This window comes from Erithacus rubecula (genome assembly GCF_903797595.1).
Source record: "Erithacus rubecula genome assembly, chromosome: 5".
Taxonomy (NCBI): Eukaryota; Metazoa; Chordata; class Aves; order Passeriformes; family Muscicapidae; genus Erithacus; species Erithacus rubecula.
In genome coordinates this window covers 719,421-739,034 of record NC_136687.1, presented here as the reverse complement: position 1 = coordinate 739,034, position 19,614 = coordinate 719,421, and the positions used below count along the sequence as shown (strand labels likewise).

The window sequence follows — 19,614 nt, the reverse complement described above, 5'->3', positions numbered from 1 at the left end:
CCCTCTCTTCTCAAACTGCCCCAGTATCAATGACAAAAGTCAGGCCAGGTTCTGTGGGTTTCCAGGAGCTCTGTCCAGAGGATGTCCCTGCTCCTTCCCTAATTCTTGGCTCGGTGTTGCAGGAGGAGGAGAATCTCCGTGCTCAGGTCAGGGACCTTGAGGAGAAGCTGGAGACACTGAAAATCAAGAGGAATGAGGACAAGGCAAAGCTCAAGGAGCTGGAGAAGTACAAGATCCAGCTGGAGCAGGTGCAGGAGTGGAAGAGCAAAATGCAGGAGCAGCAGGCTGAGCTCCAGAAGCGCCTGAAGGAGGCCAAGAAGGTGAGTGAGTGTCCCTGGGAATGGGGCAGTGCCTGGAGAGCTGACTCCAGGAGGAATTCCAGCCCTGACAAACCTTTCTGGGAGGAGATTTTCCCAGTATCCAACTAAACCTCCCCTGGTGCAGCTCGAGGTCTTTTCCTCTGCTCTGAATTGACATTGTGTGTGTTTGGGAATCAGGCTGAGCCAAGGTGGGACTTGGATTTCCTTATTCCCTCTCTTTCCAGGTGCTTCCCTCTTCCTTCTCTCTCCAGATGTTTCCATCTTCTGTCTCTCCAGTTTCTTCCTTCTTCCCTCTCTCTCTCCAGGATTTCCAGGTGCTTTCCTTTCCCCCTCACCTGTGCCTGCAGCTCCCAGGACTCCATCCAAGCAGCCAAGGAGTGTTTCCTTCTCCCTGCCCTACTTTTCCACGGTGGATTCCTGGTTTCTTTCCCCAGGGATTTAGCTGTCTGCTCCAGTATTCCCTGTCTCCTTACCTCTGTCCTCAGCTGCAGAAGGTTTTCCTGCAGGCTGTGGAGCAGGGCAGAGGCGAGTGGGACACCCAGGAGTGCTGGATAAAGCAGTGCCCATTGGATTTGGGAGAGCCAATAATCTCCCAAGAGCTGTTGTGGGGGTCTCTCCAGAGTTGTGGGGTCCCCTCACATGCTGTGCTTGCCCACAGGAAGCCAAGGATGCCCTGGAAGCCAAGGAAAGGTACATGGAGGAGATGGCAGACACTGCTGATGCCATTGAGATGGCCACACTGGACAAGGAGATGGCTGAGGAGAGGGCAGAGTCCCTGCAGCAGGAGGTGGATTCCCTCAAGGAGAAGGTGGAATACCTCACCATGGACCTGGAGATCCTCAAGCATGAGATTGAGGAGAAAGGTAGGAAAGGAGAGGGACTTTGGGCTTGGAGAATGGGGAATGGGCATGGGGTTAGGTGGGGTGTTGGGAAGGAATTCTCTGTGAGGGGCTTGAGACCCTGGAGGGAATTTTTCCAAAGAAGCTGTGGCTGCTTCATCCCTGGAAATGTCCAAAGGCAGGTTGGATGGGGCTTAGAGCACCCTGGGATAGTGGAAGGTGTCCCTGCCCATTTCAGGGGTTGGGGATAGATGGGATTTAAGGTGCCTTCCCACCCAAACCAGTCTGGGACTGTGGGATTCTGATTCTTCCCTTCCTCTGCAGGCTCTGATGGAGCAGCATCCAGCTACCAGGTCAAACAGCTGGAGGAGCAGAACGCCAGGCTCAAGGAGGCTCTTGTCAGGTGGGAGCCCACCTGTGCTTCCCAAAATTCCTTCCCAGGCCTCTTGTGCTCCCTAAGCCCAACAGCAGCAATCCCAATCCTCCTCTGGAGCAGCCCATCTCATTCCTGCTGATGGGTCTGGGGTCTTTGCTGAGCTCTTAAAGCATCCACAGGGAAGGGAGAGTCACTTGTCACAGGGATGGGGACAAAATGAGCTCCAGACTGTTCCCATGCCTCATTCCCCATGGATGTGGTGCTTGGTATCCCAGCCCTGGGTTCTACCTTTCCTTGAATGATTCCACCTTCCAAGGCGTGGGGACTCAAGGGCTTTTTATTTGGGAATCCACAGCCAAGAAGTTCAGGTGGGAGACCCATCCCTTGCTGTAAATGAGCTGGATTTTGGGAATGTTGCTCATGTCCCCACCAGGGAGGGGCTGGTGGGGTTGGATGAGTTCTGTTATCCTGGCTGGAGCAGGCAGGGGCTCTGGGAGGAACCAGGTGCTCCTGGGCTGGCCCTGACAGAGCTGTGGCTGTCCCAGGATGAGGGATTTGTCTGCCTCAGAGAAGCAGGAGCACGTGAAGCTCCAGAAGCAGATGGAGAAGAAGAACACGGAGCTGGAGTCGCTGCGGCAGCAGCGGGAGAAGCTGCAGGAGGAGGTGAAGCAGGCAGAGAAGACAGTGGATGAGCTCAAGGAGCAGGTGAGGGACAGGTGGCATGGGATGTTTGGGACTATTCATGGATATTTGGGGCAGTTTGGGGACATTTGTGGTGTTAAGAGCCACATGATCCCACACTCCTGGTCCCATATTCCCTAATTCCAAACCCAGTTCCAGTGCTGGGCTCTGCCTGGATATGGGGTGACTCCTGAGCACAGGGCATGGACAATGTTCATGCTCATCCACCCCACCTTCCTGCTGGGATGGTGATGATCCTTCCTTGGGAATCCCCCTGGAAGGATCACTGTTCCCTGGAATCTTTCCAGGCTGGGTCATATCCCAGCAGAACCCCCAAAATTCCCATTTCTCCTCTAAAGCTGTTGTGCCACCATGTGCTGAGATGGATTGGGATGTGTGTCCTGGTGTATGGATAGACTGGGATGTGTGTCCTGGCACAGAGATGGATTGGGATGTGTGTCCTGGCACAGAGATGGATTGGGATGTGTGTCCTGGCACAGGGATGGATTGGGATGTGTGTCCTGGCACAGAGATGGATTGGGATGTGTGTCCTGGCACAGGGATGGATTGGGATGTGTGTCCTGGCACAGGGATGGATTGGGATGTGTGTCCTGGTGCAGGGATGGATTGGGATGTGTGTCCTGGTGCAGGGATGGATTGGGATGTGTGTCCTGGCACAGAGATGGATTGGGATGTGTGTCCTGGTGGAGATGGATTGGGATGTGTGTCCTGGCACAGGGATGGATTGGGATGTGTGTCCTGGTGCAGGGATGGATTGGGATGTGTGTCCTGGTGGAGATGGATTGGGATGTGTGTCCTGGCACACAGATGGATTGGGATGTGTGTCCTGGTGGAGATGGATTGGGATGTGTGTCCTGGCACAGGGATGGATTGGGATGTGTGTCCTGGCACACAGATGGATTCCCTTGTCTCTCCTGGCAGGTGGATGCAGCGCTGGGTGCTGAGGAGATGGTGGAGACTCTGACAGAGAGAAACCTGGATCTGGAGGAGAAGGTCCGGGAGCTGCGTGAGACCGTCGGGGACCTGGTAAGGCAGAATTCCCTGGGATAACAACTGCTCCAGGGGTCAGGAGGGGAGGCTGGAATTCCCTGGGATAACAACTGCTCCAGGGGTCAGGAGGGGAGGCTGGAATTCCCTGGGATAACAACTGCTCCAGGGGTCAGGAGGGGAGGCTGGAATTCCCTGGGATAACAACTGCTCCAGGGGTCAGGAGGGGAGGCTGGAATTCCCTGGGATAACAACTGCTCCAGGGGTCAGGAGGGGAGGCTGGAATTCCCTGGGATAACAACTGCTCCAGGGGTCAGGAGGGGAGGCTGGAATTCCCTGGGATAACTGATGCTGCAGGGAATCAGGAAGGGAGGCTGGGATGATGGATCTGCCTGACTGCAGCACCACAGGGATTTGGGGAAGCTCTCTGCAGTCTGTGTGACTCTGTCCCCACGGTGCCACCTCCTGGCAGGAAGCCATGAACGAGATGAACGATGAGCTGCAGGAGAACGCCCGGGAGACGGAGCTGGAGCTGCGGGAGCAGCTGGACATGGCCACGGCCCGCGTGCGCCAGGCCGAGAAACGCGTGGAGGCCGCGCAGGAAACCGTGGCTGACTACCAGCAAACCATCAAAAAATACCGGGAGCTCACGGCTCACCTGCAGGTGAGACCCTGTCCTGGTTTAAGGACAGCTGTCTGCCAATAAAGGCAGGAGTTTGTCTTTGAAATGGAGAATGTAAACCCTCTCCCTACAAATTACAATTTTGAAATGAAGGGGCTCTCAGGCAAAGATAGGGGAATTAGGAATAACAGTTCTTTACTAGGAAAATTAAAATAGCAATGCAGTATTACACAGAACAATCCCAGCCCTGCCAGAGTCAGAATCCAAGCTGGCACAGTCAGTCAGTCAGGGTGGTGGCACAGTCCCATTCCATGGTGCTGCATCCTCCTGCAGGGGCAGATGTGGCTCAGCTGGAGCAGTGCTCCTGGAGAAGGTGCAGTTTCCTCTGAAGGTGCAGGGATGATGTGGAAGGGTCTGGCTTTCCTCTGGAATCCAGTGGAAAGGCTGCTCTGCTGTTCCAAATCTCAGTTTTTCTCTGGGTAGGAAAGGCTTGGCTCCTGCCCTGGCTGGAGCATCTCCCAGTGGGATGATGGAATTTTATCAGCCACGCCCTGGGACTCAGTGGCCATGAACAGGAGATATCTGCTGGAGGGAGGATGGGCTGTGGGAAGATAAAGATGATTGCCCAGCTGGTTTAAAGATGGCCCATTAGCAGAGAATATGTGCCAGGAGATCAGGGGCACTGCCCCAGCCAGGTCAGCAGGTGGGGACAGAATACACATTGCTGGACACATCAACCCAACACAGACCCCTTGGGACACCTGCAGCTCCTCCTGGAGATCACCTGATGGCCAGGAGAGCAGAGGGAGTGTCCCTTTGGGAATGTCTTGTGGGGCTGGGCATGGCAGGACACACACATTCCTTGTGGGGCTTCCACAGGGAGCCCCCCAGTGCTTCTCCTACAAGGACAGGCTGGGAGAAGGGAAGGCTTTAAGGAGAGCTCAGAGACCTTTCCAGTGCCTTAAAGAAACTCCAGAAGAGCTGGAGAAGGACTTGGGGTAAGGGTTGGAGAGAGAGGACACAGGGAGTTGCTTCCTATAGGAAAAGTGGAAGATTTAGATGGAATATTGGGTAAAAATTCTTCCCTCTGGGGGCTCTCCCAGCCCTGAGCAGTGAAGGGAGCTGGGGAACAAGCCTGTGGATATTCCTGAACTACAACACTCTTGGTGCCCCTCCCTCCCCTCCACCTTCAGTGGGTGTTACACCAGGGAGGGGGTGCTGGGAGGTTTGGGGAGGGGATGCTGAGGCTGTGGGGTCCCTGATGTCCACGTGGCCCTGTCCCCCCTGCTGTGGGCAGGACGTGAACCGGGAGCTGATGAGCCAGCAGGAGGCGTCGGCCGAGAAGCAGCAGCAGCCGCCCCCGGAGATGTTCGACTTCAAGATCAAATTCGCAGAGACAAAAGCCCACGCCAAGGTAGGGCCAGCAGCAGACCTGGATGGGCTTATCCATGCCCTGGGACAGGCTGTTCCCAGAGTTGTGGCTGTCCCTGGATCCCTGGAAATGTCCAAAGCCAGGTTGGACAGGGCTTGGAGCAAGCTGGGATAGTGGGAGGTGGAATGAGATTCCAGCTCAAACCATTCCATGATTTTGGAGCCCTTCTGCTCTGGAGCCAGGCTGGAAGAGCTGGGGGTGCTCACCTGGAGAAGGCTCCAGGGAGAGCTCAGGGCCTAAAGGGGCTCCAGGAGAGCTGGAGAGGGACTGGGGACAAGAGAATGGATCTCCAGAACAAGGGGGAATGGCTCCCACTGCCAGAGAGCAGGGTTAGATGGGATCTTGAGAAGAAATTCTTTCCTGTGAAGGTGGTGAGGTCCTGGAATGGATTTCCCAGAGAAAATTTGGCTACCCCAGCTCTGGAAGTGTCCAAGGCCAGGCTGGAGCACCCTGGGATAGTGGCAGATGGCACTGGGTGGGCTGGGAGATCCCAGACAGGCATTGAGGCAAAGAACAGGATTCCATGATGTAGTGGTTTTGGTTTGTTAATTTGTAATTTTTTTTTTTGCTGTGAGATAGGATTAGGCAGAAGGTAAAATTGGTTTAGTTTTAAATGGTATAAAGAGAAATTTTATTACTAGAAATTGCATGGGGGAAAAAATAAACAACTTAGATTAAAACTTTAGACCAGTTTTCCTCCTTCTACATAATTACTGAGGACAAAAAAAAAGCTTTCCTGTAATTTTTTTTTTTACATGAGTGTTTCACACATAAACTTTTTCATTAGTGTAACAACGTGTCAATATTACAAATCTAACACTGATTAGTCCTTGTCAAGTACAAAAATAAGACTGCCCAAGTCTCAACAAGTATAAATTCCAAAAAGCCTTTACAAACCACCACACTTGAGCAAGTCAAAAACTGGAGCAAGTTCAGTGTTAGTAATTCCTAAAGTGGGTCTGATCCAGTTGATTTCTCCTAAAAGTTGCTGTGATTCTTGCAAGGTGTTAATTTAGTTCAGAGCTGTATTTTTTTGAGGCCTGATGGATTTTCCACCCTAAGTACTGTCATGGTGAGATTTCTTGTATTTTTTCAGTGCAGATTTCAAGTCTTGCATCTTGAACTACTGTGACAACACTGTCACGAGCCTCTTTTATTTCCTTATGAAATAGGAAATAAGCTGAAATAAGTAAATTGTTTATATAATGTCAAATTATTGTTTGTGGATGCCTCTGCTGAGCTGGAGCCAGAGCTCGAGCTACAAACTGTTGGCAGATAGTAAGTGAATTCTTTATTTTTTGGAATTGAAAAAGCAAACTGTGGAGCATTTTTTGGATGGAGTGGAATATTGAAAAAGCATTCTTTTAAATTTATGATGACAAGAGGCCAGTCTCAGAATCACTGAGAGAGAAGGCAGTCCCACTTGTAGAAATCCCATGTCCTCTATCACTTTATTCATTTTTCTGAGGTCTTGAAGCAGCTTCCAAGAATCAGATGCTTTCTTGTGGATGACAAAAATAGGATTTAAAGGTGTAACTAAAGTTCACTTTTTTGAAAGAAAGAAATCACTGTAACCTTAGCACCGGTATTCAGCAAACTTGTGATTACAATTATTTTATTAAGACGAGTTAAACAGCAGGTTAATTTTGGTTGATTGTGGATTAAGTGCTTTATTTACAAACCACTTGGAGCTGTGTTTGTGTGTCCCCACAGGCCATAGAGATGGAGCTGAGGCAGATGGAGGTGCAGCAGGCCAATCGCCACGTGTCCCTGCTCACCTCCTTCATGCCCGACAGCTTCCTGCGCCACGGCGGCGACCACGACTGCGTGCTGGTGCTGCTGCTCATCCCACGCCTCATCTGCAAGGTGAGAGTCACCTGCCTCAGGATCCAGCCTGCTTCAGCAAGAGTTAGCACAAATTGTCCCAAAAAACGGTCAAGATTCACCTCAGGATCCATCCTAATGCAGCAAAAAATTATCCGAAAGTGATCGCCACAAACGGTCAAAATGCGCCTCAAAATACATGCTAATTCAGCAAAAATTATCACAAAAATTATCACAAAAATTATCACAAATTATCCCAAAAAATGGTCAAGATTCACCTCAGAATCCATCCTAATTCAGCAAAAATTATCACAAATTATCACAAAATTATCACAAAAAATGGTCAAGATTCACCTCAGGATCCATCCTAATTCAGCAAAAATTATCACAAATTATCACAAAATTATCACAAAAAATGGTCAAGATTCACCTCAGGATCCATCCAAATTCAGCAAAAATTATCACAAATTATCACAAAATTATCACAAAAAATGGTGAAGATTCACCTCAGGATCCATCCTAATTCAGCAAAAATTATCACAAATTATCACAAAATTATCACAAAAAATGGTCAAGATTCACCTCAGGATCCATCCTAATTCAGCAAAAATTATCACAAATCATCACAAAATTATCCCAAAAAACGGTCAAGATTCACCTCAGGATCCATCCTAATCCAGCAAAAATTATCACAAATTATCACAAAATTATCACAAAAAACGGTCAAGATTCACCTCAGGATCCATCCTAATTCAGCAAAAAAGTATCCGAAAGTGATCGCCACAAATGGTCAAAATGCGCCTCAAAATACATCCAAATTCAGCAAAAATTATCACAAATTATCACAAAAATTATCACAAATTATCCCAAAAAATGGTCAAGATTCACCTCAGAATCCATCCTAATTCAGCAAAAAATTATCCGAAAGTGATCGCCACAAACGGTCAAAATGCGCCTCAGAATACATGCTAATTCAGCAAAAATTATCACAAAAATTATCACAAAAATTATCACAAATTATCCCAAAAAACGGTCAAGATTCACCTCAGGATCCATCCTAATTCAGCAAAAATTATCACAAATTATCACAAAATTATCACAAAAAATGGTCAAGATTCACCTCAGAATCCATCCTAATCCAGCAAAAAATTATCACAAATTATCACAAAATTATCACAAAAAATGGTCAAGATTCACCTCAAAATCCATCCAAATTCAGCAAAAATTATCACAAAATTATCCCAAAAAACGGTCAAGATTCACCTCAGGATCCATCCTAATCCAGCAAAAATTATCACAAATTATCACAAAATTATCACAAAAAATGGTCAAGATTCACCTCAAAATCCATCCAAATTCAGCAAAAATTATCACAAATTATCCCAAAATTATCCCAAAATTATCCCCCAAAAAGGTCAAAATGCACCTCTAAATCCATCCAAATTCAGCAAAAATTATCCCAAATAATCCCAAAATTATCCTAAAATTATCCCAAAATTATCCCCAAAAACGGTCAAGATTCACCTCAAAATCCATCCAAATTCAGAAAAAATTATCACAAATTATTCCAAAATTATCCCAAAAAATGGTCAAAATCCACCTCAAAATCTATCCTAATTCAGCAAAAATTATCACAAAAATTATCACAAAGTATCCCAAAATTATCCCAAAATTATCCCATGATTGTCCCCAAAAAAGGTCAAAATGCTCCTCAAAATCCATCCTAATTCAGCAAAAACTTATCCCCAAATTATTGCCACAAATGGTCAAAATGCACCTCAAAATCCATTCTAATTCAACAAAAATTATCACAAAAATTATCCCAAAAATTATCACAAAAATTATCCCAAATAATCCCAAAATTATCCCAAAAAACGGTCAAGATGCACCTCAAAATCCATCCTAATTCAGCAAAAATTATCTCAAAATAATCCCAAAATTATCCTAAAATAATTCCAAAATTATCACCACAAATGGTCAAAATGCATCACAAAATGCATCCTAATTTAGCAAAAATTATCTCAAAAATAATCCCAAAATTTTCCCCAAAACTGGTCAAAGTGCACCTTAAAATTCTTCGAAATTCAGCAAAAAATTATCACAAAATAATCCCAAAATTATCCTAAAATAATTCCAAAATTATCACCACAAACGGTCAAAATGCATCACAAAATCCATCCAAATTCAGCAAAAAATTATCCCAAATTATCCCCAAAAATGGCCAAAATTCACCTTAAAATCCACCTCAAAATTCACCTCAAAATACACTCAAATTCACCAAATGCACCTCAAAATTATTCCCAAAACCAGCCACAATTCACCTAAAAATTCACCCAAATTCACCAAATACACCTCAAAACTATCCCAAAATTCTCACTAAAAATGGTCAAAATTCACCTGAAAATTCACCCAAATTATTGGCCATGGGTCAATGGTGCTGACAGGGTGACTGGATGGCATTAAGGGACTTTTCCAACCTAAATAATTCCAGGATTATAAAATAATCTGGGGGAAGGGAAGGGAAGGGAAGGGAAGGGAAGGGAAGGGAAGGGAAGGGAAGGGAAGGGAAGGGAAGGGAAGGGAAGGGAAGGGAAGGGAAGGGAAGGGAAGGGAAGGGAAGGGAAGGGAAGGGAAGGGAAGGGAAGGGAAGGGAAGGGAAGGGAAGGGAAGGCAGCAGCCAGGGGTGGTGACACCTGAATAATTCGTTAATTCCAGGATTATAAAGTGATCTGGGAGAACATAATTCCATTCTTTTAGACCTGGGAGAAGGGAAGGGTAGGAAGCAGCCAGTAATTCCATGATTTAGATCTGGGAGAAGGGGAGGGGAGGGGGGGTGCCGGTGTCACCCCGGTCACACTCCGGGGGTGCCGGCGCCGCCCTGAGCGATGTCCCCGTTCCCCCAGGCCGAGCTGATCAGCAAACAGGCGCAGGAGCGGTTCGAGCTGAGCGAGAGCTGCGCCGAGCGGGCGGGGCTGCGCGGAGCCCCCGGCGAGCAGCTCAGCTTCGCCGCCGGCCTCGTCTACTCGCTGAGCCTGCTGCAAGCCACGCTGCACAAATACGAGCAGTGAGTGCCCGCCCCACCTGCCCGCCCTCCGCGGGCGGAGCTCCTGCGTTTTGGGGAGCTGGGATGGGAAAGGGCAGTGGGATGGCGCTTATTGAACTGCCGTGGGGTCGTTTCTGTGTGACCTTCCTTGTGTGTCTTTGCCAAGGGATGGTGTGGGAAGGGATTTCGGGAGCTGGGCTAGGAAAAAAAAATAAGGTGGGATCCTTATTTCATGATCTCTCTGTGTCCCTCTCAAAGGGTGACATAGGAAGGGGTTTGGGAGCTGGGCTAGGAAAAAAAAAGCTATAGGATCCCCTTTCCATGAACTCTCTGTGTCCCCCAGGAGATCACACAGGATCTTGGAAAAAAAGCTATGGGATCCTTTTCTCCATAACCTCTCTGTGTCCCTTTTAAAGGGTGACATGGAAAGGGATTTTGGGAGCTGGGCTAGAAAAAAAAAAAAGCTGTGGGATCTCTTTGTTCTCTTATGAGGATCCCCATTTCTGTGACTTGTGTGTGTCCTTCCCAAGAGATGACACATGATGGGATTTTGGGAGTCAGTCTAGAAAAAAGCAGCAGGATCCCCTTCTCTGTGACCTCTCCGTGTCCCTCTCAAAGGGTGACGTGAGAAACAATTTTGGGAGCCAAGCTAGAAAAGAAGGATGGGCTCCCCTCCTCCTCCTCAAGAGATGACACATGAAGGAATTTTGGGTGCCAGGCTGTAAAAAGCAGCAGGATCCCCTTATTCCCTTGGGAGGGGTCACATCTCTGTGAACCTCTCAGTGTCCCCGTGGGAAGGACCCAGCCCTCCAACACCAGCCAGGTCCCTGTCCCTGTCCCAGCAGTGCCTCCATTCCCCATGTCCTGCCCAGAGATGCCCCCAGCCCCTCGTCCCTGTCCCCTCAGGGCCCTGAACCGCTGCAGTGTGGAGGTGTACAAGAAGGTGGGGACCCTGTACCCCGAGATGAGCGTCCACGAGCGCTCCCTGGACTTCCTGATCGAGCTGCTGCACAAGGACCAGCTGGACGAGACTGTCAACGTGGAGCCACTCACCAAAGCCATCAAATACTATCAGGTGACACTGGGGGTGACACTGGGGGCAGGTGCCACCTCACCTGTTGGATATCCAGCCCTTGGCCCATGGATCAGCTGGAATTTGGCAGCCCTTTCCTTTGGGTGTTGTCACCCAGGTGACCATGGCTGTGTCCCCTACTCTGTGTCCCTGGGGATGTGGTTCTGTCATCCCTCATTCCTTCCTTCCATGCACTGACCTGTGGAATTCAGCACTACCTACCAGCTCTTTTGGGGCACTGTTATTTCCATTTCAAAAACGGCCCAAACCCTCAAAATTTGGGGTTTTTTTTGAGTGTTCCCACATTGGATTTTTCCATATGTGCCAACACCTGTGGATGTTGATCCTGCCATTCCCACAGCACCTGTACAGCATCCACCTGGCTGACCAGGCTGAGGACTGCACCCTGCAGCTGGCTGACCACATCAAGGTGAGTGATCTCTCTTTTCCACCTTTGTGTCCCCAGGATCCCTGTGGGAGGGGAGGTGCCCCTGCTGCCACTCCCCAGTGCTGCCACTCCTGCCCAGTGGGAATGGGGACATGGAGGAAGAGCAGGAATGGGAGTGTGGAGACCCTCATGTCTCAGGGTGGGGGTTTTATCCCTGATTTCCCTAGGGAAGAACCAGCATCCTGCACCCTCTGGATAAAACCAAAATAGACCAAAATAGCCTGACAGCCTCACCCCATTTCCCTGCTCCTGAAAACTCTGGGGTGGTGACAGGGTCTGTCCTGGAATTCCTGGGACTGAAGCCCCAGAGTGCCCTGGGACCCCTCCTGTCCCTGTCCCTGTGCTGAAGGTCCCTGTCCCTGTGCTGAGGGTCCCTGTGCCTGTGCCCACAGTTCACCCAGAGTGCCTTGGACTGCATGGGGGTGGAGGTGTGCCGGCTGCGGGCCTTCCTCCAGGTAGGATCTTCCTCCAGGTAGGATCTTCCTCCAGGTAGGATCTTCCTCCAGGTAGCACCTGCCAGGATGGCTGGGCACATGCCAGCTTCCTGCTGTCCCTGTGTCCCTCTGTCTGAGATCCTTCCCTGTCTCCATGTCCCTCTAAAATCCCTCTCTCTCCTCATGTCCCTCTGAGGTCCCTCTTTGTCCCTGTGTCTGTCAGAGCTCCCTCTGCCTAAGGTCCCTCTGTGTCCACATGTCCCTCTGTCTCTGTGTCCCTCTGAGGTCCCTCCATGTCTCTCCCTCTCCCTGTGACCTTCTGAGCTCCCTCTGAGGTCCCCATGTTCCTCTGAGTCCCTCTGAGGTTCCCTCTCTCCAAAGTCCCTTTGTGTCCTCATGTCCCTCTGTTCCTGTGTCCCTTTAAGGTCCCTCTCCCTGTTTCCCTCTGAGGTTCCCTCTCTCTAAGGTCCCTTTGTGTCCCCATGTCCCTTTGTATCTGTGTCCCTTTGAGGTGCCTCCATGTCCTTCCCTCTCCCTGTGACCTTCTGAGCTCCCTGCTTGTCCCCAAGTCCCTCTGAGGTCTCTCTCTCTCTCTGAGTCCCTTTGAGGTTCCCTCTGCCTAAGGTCCTTTGTGTCCTCATGTCCCTTTGTTCCCGTGTCCCTCTGAGATCCGTCCAAGTCCTTCTGTCCCTGTGCCCCTCCCTGTCTCCGTGTCCCTCTGAGGTCTCTGTGTGTCCCCAGGCCGGGCAGGAGGCAGCAGACCTGGCCATCCTGCTCAAGGACCTGGAGACGTCCTGCAGCGACATCCGCCAGTTCTGCAAGAAGATCCGGCGCCGCATGCCGGGCACGGACGCGCCGGGAATCCCTGCGGCGCTGGGCTTCGGAGCGCAGGTCAGCGGGCAGCGCCTCCTCGGGCACCAGCTGGGAGCTGTGGGATGCACTGGGCAGGCAGCAGCGCCCTGGGGAAGCTGGGCAGCAGCTCAGGGCAGAGGTGGGGTCATGGAATCAGGGACTGGTTTGGGTTGGAAAATCCCTCGGAGATCCCTGAGTCCGGCCACCCACCCCCCCAGCCATCACTGACCACAGTGTCCCCAAATGCAACTTCCACAGAGCTGTTAAATCCAGGGATGGGGATTTCTCCCTGTGACAGGGTGGGACAGCCCTTCCCAGGAGGAATTTTGCCAATATCCAATCTGGTACAGCCTGAGGCTGTTCCCTGGGATAAGATCCCAAATCCACCCCGCTGAGGGAGTTGTGCCAGAAGGGCCCCCCTGCTCCCCCTTTTCTCCAGACTGAGCCCCTTCCCCAGCTCCCTCAGCTGCTCCTGGAGCTCCTTCCCTGCACACATGGATGACACCCGAATTCACACCCAGGACCTGTTTCCCTCCATCTTCCCCCAATTACTGGGGTTACTTCCCCCAATCCCAGTGACGATCCCGGGACACGTGTGGATCCCAGGAACCCAGGTGTCCATGCCAGTGCCACTGATCCCCCCCGCCCCGCCCTGCAGGTGTCGGACACGCTGCTGGAGTGCCGGAAGCACCTGACGTGGGTGGTGGCCGTGCTGCAGGAGGTGGCGGCGGCCGGGGCGCAGCTGATCGCGCCGCTGGCCGAGAACGAGGGGCTGCCGGCCCCGCGCCTCGAGGAGCTGGCCTTCAAAGTCAGCGAGCAGGTGGGACACCCTCACTGATCCACTGGGATATCCTCACTGATGTGCTGGGATATCCTCACTGACCTGCTGGGAATCCCTCACTGACCTGCTGGGAATCCCTCATTGACCTGCTGGGATATCCTCACTGGTCTGCTGGGAATCCCTCACTGGTCTGCTGGGACACCCTCACTGATCCACTGGGATATCCTCACTGATGTGCTGGGATATCCTCACTGACCTGCTGGGAATCCCTCACTGACCTGCTGGGAATCCCTCATTGACCTGCTGGGAATCCCTCACTGGTCTGCTGGGAATCCCTCACTGGTCTGCTGGGACACCCTCACTGATCCACTGGGATATCCTCACTAATGTGCTGGGACACACTCACTGACCTGCTGGGAATCCCTCACTGACCTGCTGGGAATCCCTCACTGACCTGCTGGGAATCCCTCACTGATCCACTGGGACACCTTCACTGATCCACTGGGATATCCTCACTGATGTGCTGGGACACCCTCACTGACCTGCTGGGAATCCCTCATTGACCTGCTGGGATATCCTCACTGATGTGCTGGGACACACTCACTGACCTGCTGGGAATCCCTCATTGACCTGCTGAGATATCCTCACTGGTCTGCTGGGAACCCCTCACTGACCTGCTGGGAATCCCTCACTGGTCTGCTGGGAATCCCTCACTGACCTGCTGGGAATCCCTCACTGTTCCCACTGGGACACCCTCACTGTTCCACTGGGACATTCTCACTGATCTGCTGGGAATCCTCACTGATGTGCTGGGAATCCCTCACTGTTCCCACTGAGAACCCCTTACTGTTCCCACTGGGAATCCCTCACTGTTCCACTGGGACATCCTCACTGATCCACTGGGACACCCTCACTGTTCCCACTGGGACACCCTCACTGTTCCCACTGGGACACCCTCACTGTTCCCACTGGGACATCTTCACTGATCTGCTGGGACATCCTCACTGATCCACTGGGAATCCCTCACTGTTCACTGGGAATCCCTCACTGTTCACTGGGATATCCTCACTGATCCACTGGGACATCTTCACTGATCTGCTGGGACATCCTCACTGATCCACTGGGAATCCCTCACTGTTCACTGGGATATCCTCACTGATCCACTGGGATATCCTCACTGATCCACTGGGACATCCCTCACTGTTCACTGGGATATCCTCACTGTTCCCACTGGGAATCCCTCACTGTTCCACTGGGACATCCCTCACCATTCCCACTGGGAATCCCTCACTGTTCCACTGGGAATCCCTCACCATTCCCACTGGGAATCCCTCACCATTCCCACTGGGACATCCCTCACTGTTCCATTGGGACATCCTCACTGTTCCCACTGGGACATCCCTCACCATTCCCACTGGGAATCCCTCACCATTCCCACTGGGACATCCTTCACCATTCCCAGCTGGAATGGGTTGATGGAAGTGAAGGTTTCTTGTTGGATGGGGATTTTAAGAATGATTCTTAAACATCAGAGGGACACCCTTAGACATCAGAGGGACATTTTAACCATCACAGGGACATTTTAAACATCAGAGGAATACCTTAAACATCAGGGAGACATCCTTAAATATCAGAGGGACATCCTTAAATATCCAAGGGACATGCTTAAATATCCAAGGGACATTTTTCAATATCAGAGGGACATCCTTAACCATCAGCAGGAAACACCATTGGTGGGATGTGGGTTGGGGGCTGTGAGCCCAGCCCAGGGCCACCAACCAGGTCCTTCCCTGTAACAGTAAGATATATATTACTTAATTAAAAATTTATCTCAATTTCTTCTACTTTCACTCAAATCCAAAATTAATAAGTACACAATAAGAACAAATTTTCTTATATTCAAACTTAACTATTTATTAAATCTTACCAAAAAACACAAAACATTCAACAATACTTCTAACTACCTACTAAAAACAAACAAAAAAAAAAAACCATCCAACTACTACAAAATCTCTTAAAACTAATAAATCCAATAAAAAATTAACACCTATATTATTTATCCTTTTAACCAAATAACTAAATTCCCATAACCCTCAATGTAGCACTAACTAACCAACCAACAAATGCAACTTAAAACCTATAAAAAAAAAAGAAAAAAAGCCCCACCACCCAAAATCCTCCATCTTATCCCATACCTACTACTATACTATAAAAACCTCAAATGTAAAAAACCCTTTACCATATAAAACCCTACACTCCTAACTACACACCCATAATTTTATCTTTAAAAATTTAAAAACCTTCTCCGAAACCTCAAACCAAAAAAAACAATACTCCAAAAAATCAATACCTGACAACACAAAAAACTCAAAAAACCCCAAATTTCTGAAACCCAACCTTGCCATCCCTGCCAGATCTACGGCTCCCAGGGCATCAGTCCCTACGAGTGCCTGCGCCAGTCCTGCAGCATCCTGATGGCCACCATGAACAAGATGGCCACGGCCATGCAGGAGGGCGAGTACGACGCCGACCGCCCGCAGAGCAAGGTGGGCTGGGCTCTCTTCTGGCTGTGGGTGGCCAGCACAGGGACTGGGGCAGCTGTGCTGTCTGGGATTCTTCCTAAAATCCTGCTTGTCCCCCCCCCCCGGTGCAGCCCACGCCGCCGGCGGAGCTGCGGGCGGCCGCGCTGCGGGCGGAGATCACGGACGCTGAGGGGCTGGGGCTGAAGCTGGAGGACAGGGAGACGGTCATCAAGGAGCTGAAGAAGTCCCTCAAGATCAAGGTGAGGTGGTTCTCACTGATCCCTGTCTTCCTGGCTCCTCCTCGCTGATGCCAGCTTTTCTCATCCATCCCAGCCTGTCTCATCCATCCCAGTCTGTCCCTCACCCATCCCAGTCTGTCTCATCCATCCCAGTCTGCCCCTCACCCATCCCAGCCTGTCTCATCCATCCCAGTCTGTCTCATCCATCCCAGCCTGTCTCATCCATCCCAACCTGTCCCTCACCCATCCCTGCTCATCCCTGCTCCATCCCCACCTCCCTGGCTGCTATGGCATTCACCCCCACACTCCTGGTGACTTCCTACCTTGAGATGCTGACCCCAAACCCCATCCAGATCTCCTAGGGATGTTTTTCCCATGGGCAGGGAGGTGCTGCCATCCAGTTCTTGCCCCCACCGTGTTCTGGGGTCCAGAGGGTGGGAGCTGGGAGCTGTTCCTGGGTTCCAGCCCTGGGTGCTGTGGGTGATTTGGGGGCACCCCCAGCTCCCTGGAGCTTCCTGCTTCCCTCCCTGCCTCTCCAGGGCGAGGAGCTCAGCGAGGCCAACGTGCGGCTCAGCCTGCTGGAGAAGAAGCTGGACAGCGCGTCCAAGGACGCCGATGACCGCGTGGAAAAGATCCAGACCAAGCTGGACGAGACCCAGACTCTGCTCAAAAAGAAGGAGAAGTGAGTTTGGAATGGGGCTGGGGGTGTGGAGCTGGTGGAGCTCATCCAGAAGAAGCCACAGAGCTGCTCCAAGAGCTGGGTTCCCTCTGCTCTGGAGCCAGGCTGGGAGAGCTGGGGGTGCTCACCTGGAGAAGGGAAAAAATCCAGAGAGAGCTCAGAGCCTAAAGGGGCTCCAGGAGAGCTGGACTGGGGACAAGGGATGGAGTGACAAGCAGCATTCCTGGCTTCCCACATCCCTCCGTGTGCTCTCCCCAGGGAGTTTGAGGAGACCATGGACGCTCTCCAGGCTGACATTGACCAGCTGGAGTCGGAGAAGGTGGAGCTGAAGCAGCGCCTCAACAACCAGTCCAAGAGGACGATCGAGGGGCTGCGGGGCGCCCCGCCCTCGGGCGTGGCCTCCATCGTGTCCGGCATCGCCGGAGGTGAGCCACCCTCATCCCTGCAGGGGGGCTGGGTGTCCTCCTGGCACACGAGGTGCAGGAATTTGGGAATGTGCTCCCACCACAGTTTCTGCTCTCATGGAGCCACAGCCTCTCCCACATTCCCAGTCCTGGTTTCCAGCAATGTTGCTGGCACGTTCTCATTCCCAAAGGAGCAGGAGCAGCCTGGGAGCTCTGTGCCAAACCCCTGGCTCTGGGGGAGCATTGCAGGGTCCTGCTTGGGTCACTGGGATGGGCTCAGTCCCTGGGAGCCTGGAGCTGCTCCAGCCACAGCTCCTCTCCCGCCCAATCCGGGCCTTTAATCCTGATTTTTCTTGTCTCTCCTGGCCCCTCTCCCTGTGCTGCAGAGGAACAGCAGCGAGGTATGGACACACCTTGCATGCAGCCCCCAGTGCATGGGGGGGAGTGGAATCCCAGGACACCCAAACCCTGGGACACAGATCTGGGTCCTGCTGCTGGCCCTGGAGGCTCCAGGGGGTTGGGAAGGGAGGGATGAGCATGGAACAGTGATGGGTACAGAATGGGGTGACCCCCACCTGGAGAGCCTTGGGAAGGGGCACTGGCAGCTGCTGGGACTTCTCCAGGGAGGTGCCAGGTGTTGGTGCCAGCACAGTGTCCCTGTGCCATTGTCACAGTGCTGATGGCAGTGCCAGCAGTGTCCCTGTACCATTGTCACAGCTGATGGCAGTGCCAGCACAGTGTCCCTGTGCCATTGTCACAGCTGATGGCAGTGCCAGCAGTGTCCCAGTGCCATTGTCACAGCTGATGGCAGTGCCAGCAGTGTCCCTGTGCCATTGTCACAGCTGATGGCAGTGCCAGCACAGTCCCAGTGCCATTGTCACAGTGCTGATGGCAGTGCCAGCAGTGTCCCAGTGCCATTGTCACAGCTGATGGCAGTGCCCTGTGCAGGTGTTGGTGCTGGGCAGGTGCCAGGAGGTGGCTCTGGACCCGTGCAGGTGAAGGATTCTCCTCTCCTGCTGCAGCAGATCGACGCCCTGCAGCTCTCCCTGAAACACCTCAAGAACGAGAACAACCTGCTCAAGGTCAGGGGGGATGGGATGGGATCCTGTGGGATGTGATCCTGTGGGATGGGATCCTGTGGGATGTGAGAGCAGGGTCAGCACTGGGAGCTGGCAGTGCTGGTGGAACTGGGGGAACTGGGGTGCTGGTGATGTCCCTGCCAGCCTCGGTCCCCTCAGTGCAGACACCACTGGCACAACCTGATTGATTAATTAATTGGTTGATTAATGAACACCCCATGGGGCACAACAGCAGATAATCCAATTAACCAGCTATTATAATGGGTATTAATTCATGCAGGGGATGGAGCAGCTCATTAACAGCTCCCAAATCCAACGTGTCACTTCCCAGGGCTTCCTTTAGCAGCCTTTTATCCCCTGCTTTTCCTCTTTAATCCCATTTTCCATCCACCCTCTCCTCCTGGCGTTTCTCCCCCATTTCCCACGCCCCTCCCTCTGCTCCCCACATCCCTAACTCCAGTTTCCCGTGGTCCCCAGGGTGCCCAGATGAAGCTGGAGCTGGCCAGCCTGGCCCCCCTGCAGGTGCCCCGGGTGGCGCGGGAGCGCGCGGGGGAAACGCTGCCCACGCAGAGCCTGTACCGCAAAACCACCCAGCTGCTGGAGACCCTCTACCAGCTCAGTGCCAACGCCAAGGTGCTGGACATGAGGCAGAGCAAATCCAGTAGGTCCTACAGACACGTTCCTTTGGGATTGGGGGGGTTGTGGCACCTCTGTGCTGTCCCTCTGCCCACAGAGGGACTGGCAGCAATGCGGGTGGGATCCGGGGTGAGGGCTCTGCTCTGGGGGCAGGTTTGGGGTGTTTGGGTTGAGGGAACAGCCCTGTGGCAGGTTTGGGGTGTTTGGGTTGAGGGAACAGCCCTGTGTCCCCACAGTGCCCATCCCTGTCCCCCTCAGGGCCATTGGTGTGTTGGGGACATGGCTCAGTGTCCAGGGGTTGAGCTGCTCTGGTGTGGATCAGC

The 19,614-nt window shown here is 51.9% G+C and overlaps 1 protein-coding gene across 3 annotated transcripts in view; it reads left to right on the top strand.

Annotated features, from left to right (window-relative positions):
* DCTN1 (dynactin subunit 1) overlaps positions 1-19,614 on the top strand; it is a 54,553-nt gene that overhangs the window by 33,447 nt on the left and 1,492 nt on the right. For 2 of the 3 annotated variants that reach the window (XM_079305827.1, XM_079305826.1), the window contains exons 6-25: positions 123-320; positions 979-1,183; positions 1,484-1,562; positions 2,081-2,240; positions 3,159-3,263; positions 3,697-3,888; positions 5,144-5,260; positions 6,992-7,144; positions 10,006-10,166; positions 11,052-11,220; positions 11,579-11,647; positions 12,058-12,120; positions 12,841-12,990; positions 13,610-13,771; positions 16,147-16,278; positions 16,386-16,514; positions 17,033-17,175; positions 17,431-17,597; positions 18,525-18,658; positions 19,133-19,316. In XM_079305827.1, the coding sequence (XP_079161953.1) occupies positions 123-320; positions 979-1,183; positions 1,484-1,562; positions 2,081-2,240; positions 3,159-3,263; positions 3,697-3,888; positions 5,144-5,260; positions 6,992-7,144; positions 10,006-10,166; positions 11,052-11,220; positions 11,579-11,647; positions 12,058-12,120; positions 12,841-12,990; positions 13,610-13,771; positions 16,147-16,278; positions 16,386-16,514; positions 17,033-17,175; positions 17,431-17,597; positions 18,525-18,658; positions 19,133-19,316 (2,872 nt within the window). Of the gene's footprint in view, positions 1-122; positions 321-978; positions 1,184-1,483; positions 1,563-2,080; positions 2,241-3,158; positions 3,264-3,696; positions 3,889-5,143; positions 5,261-6,991; positions 7,145-10,005; positions 10,167-11,051; positions 11,221-11,578; positions 11,648-12,057; positions 12,121-12,840; positions 12,991-13,609; positions 13,772-16,146; positions 16,279-16,385; positions 16,515-17,032; positions 17,176-17,430; positions 17,598-17,962; positions 18,127-18,524; positions 18,659-19,132; positions 19,317-19,614 lie in introns of those variants that run through there. The other variant, XM_079305828.1, reaches the window with a different exon arrangement.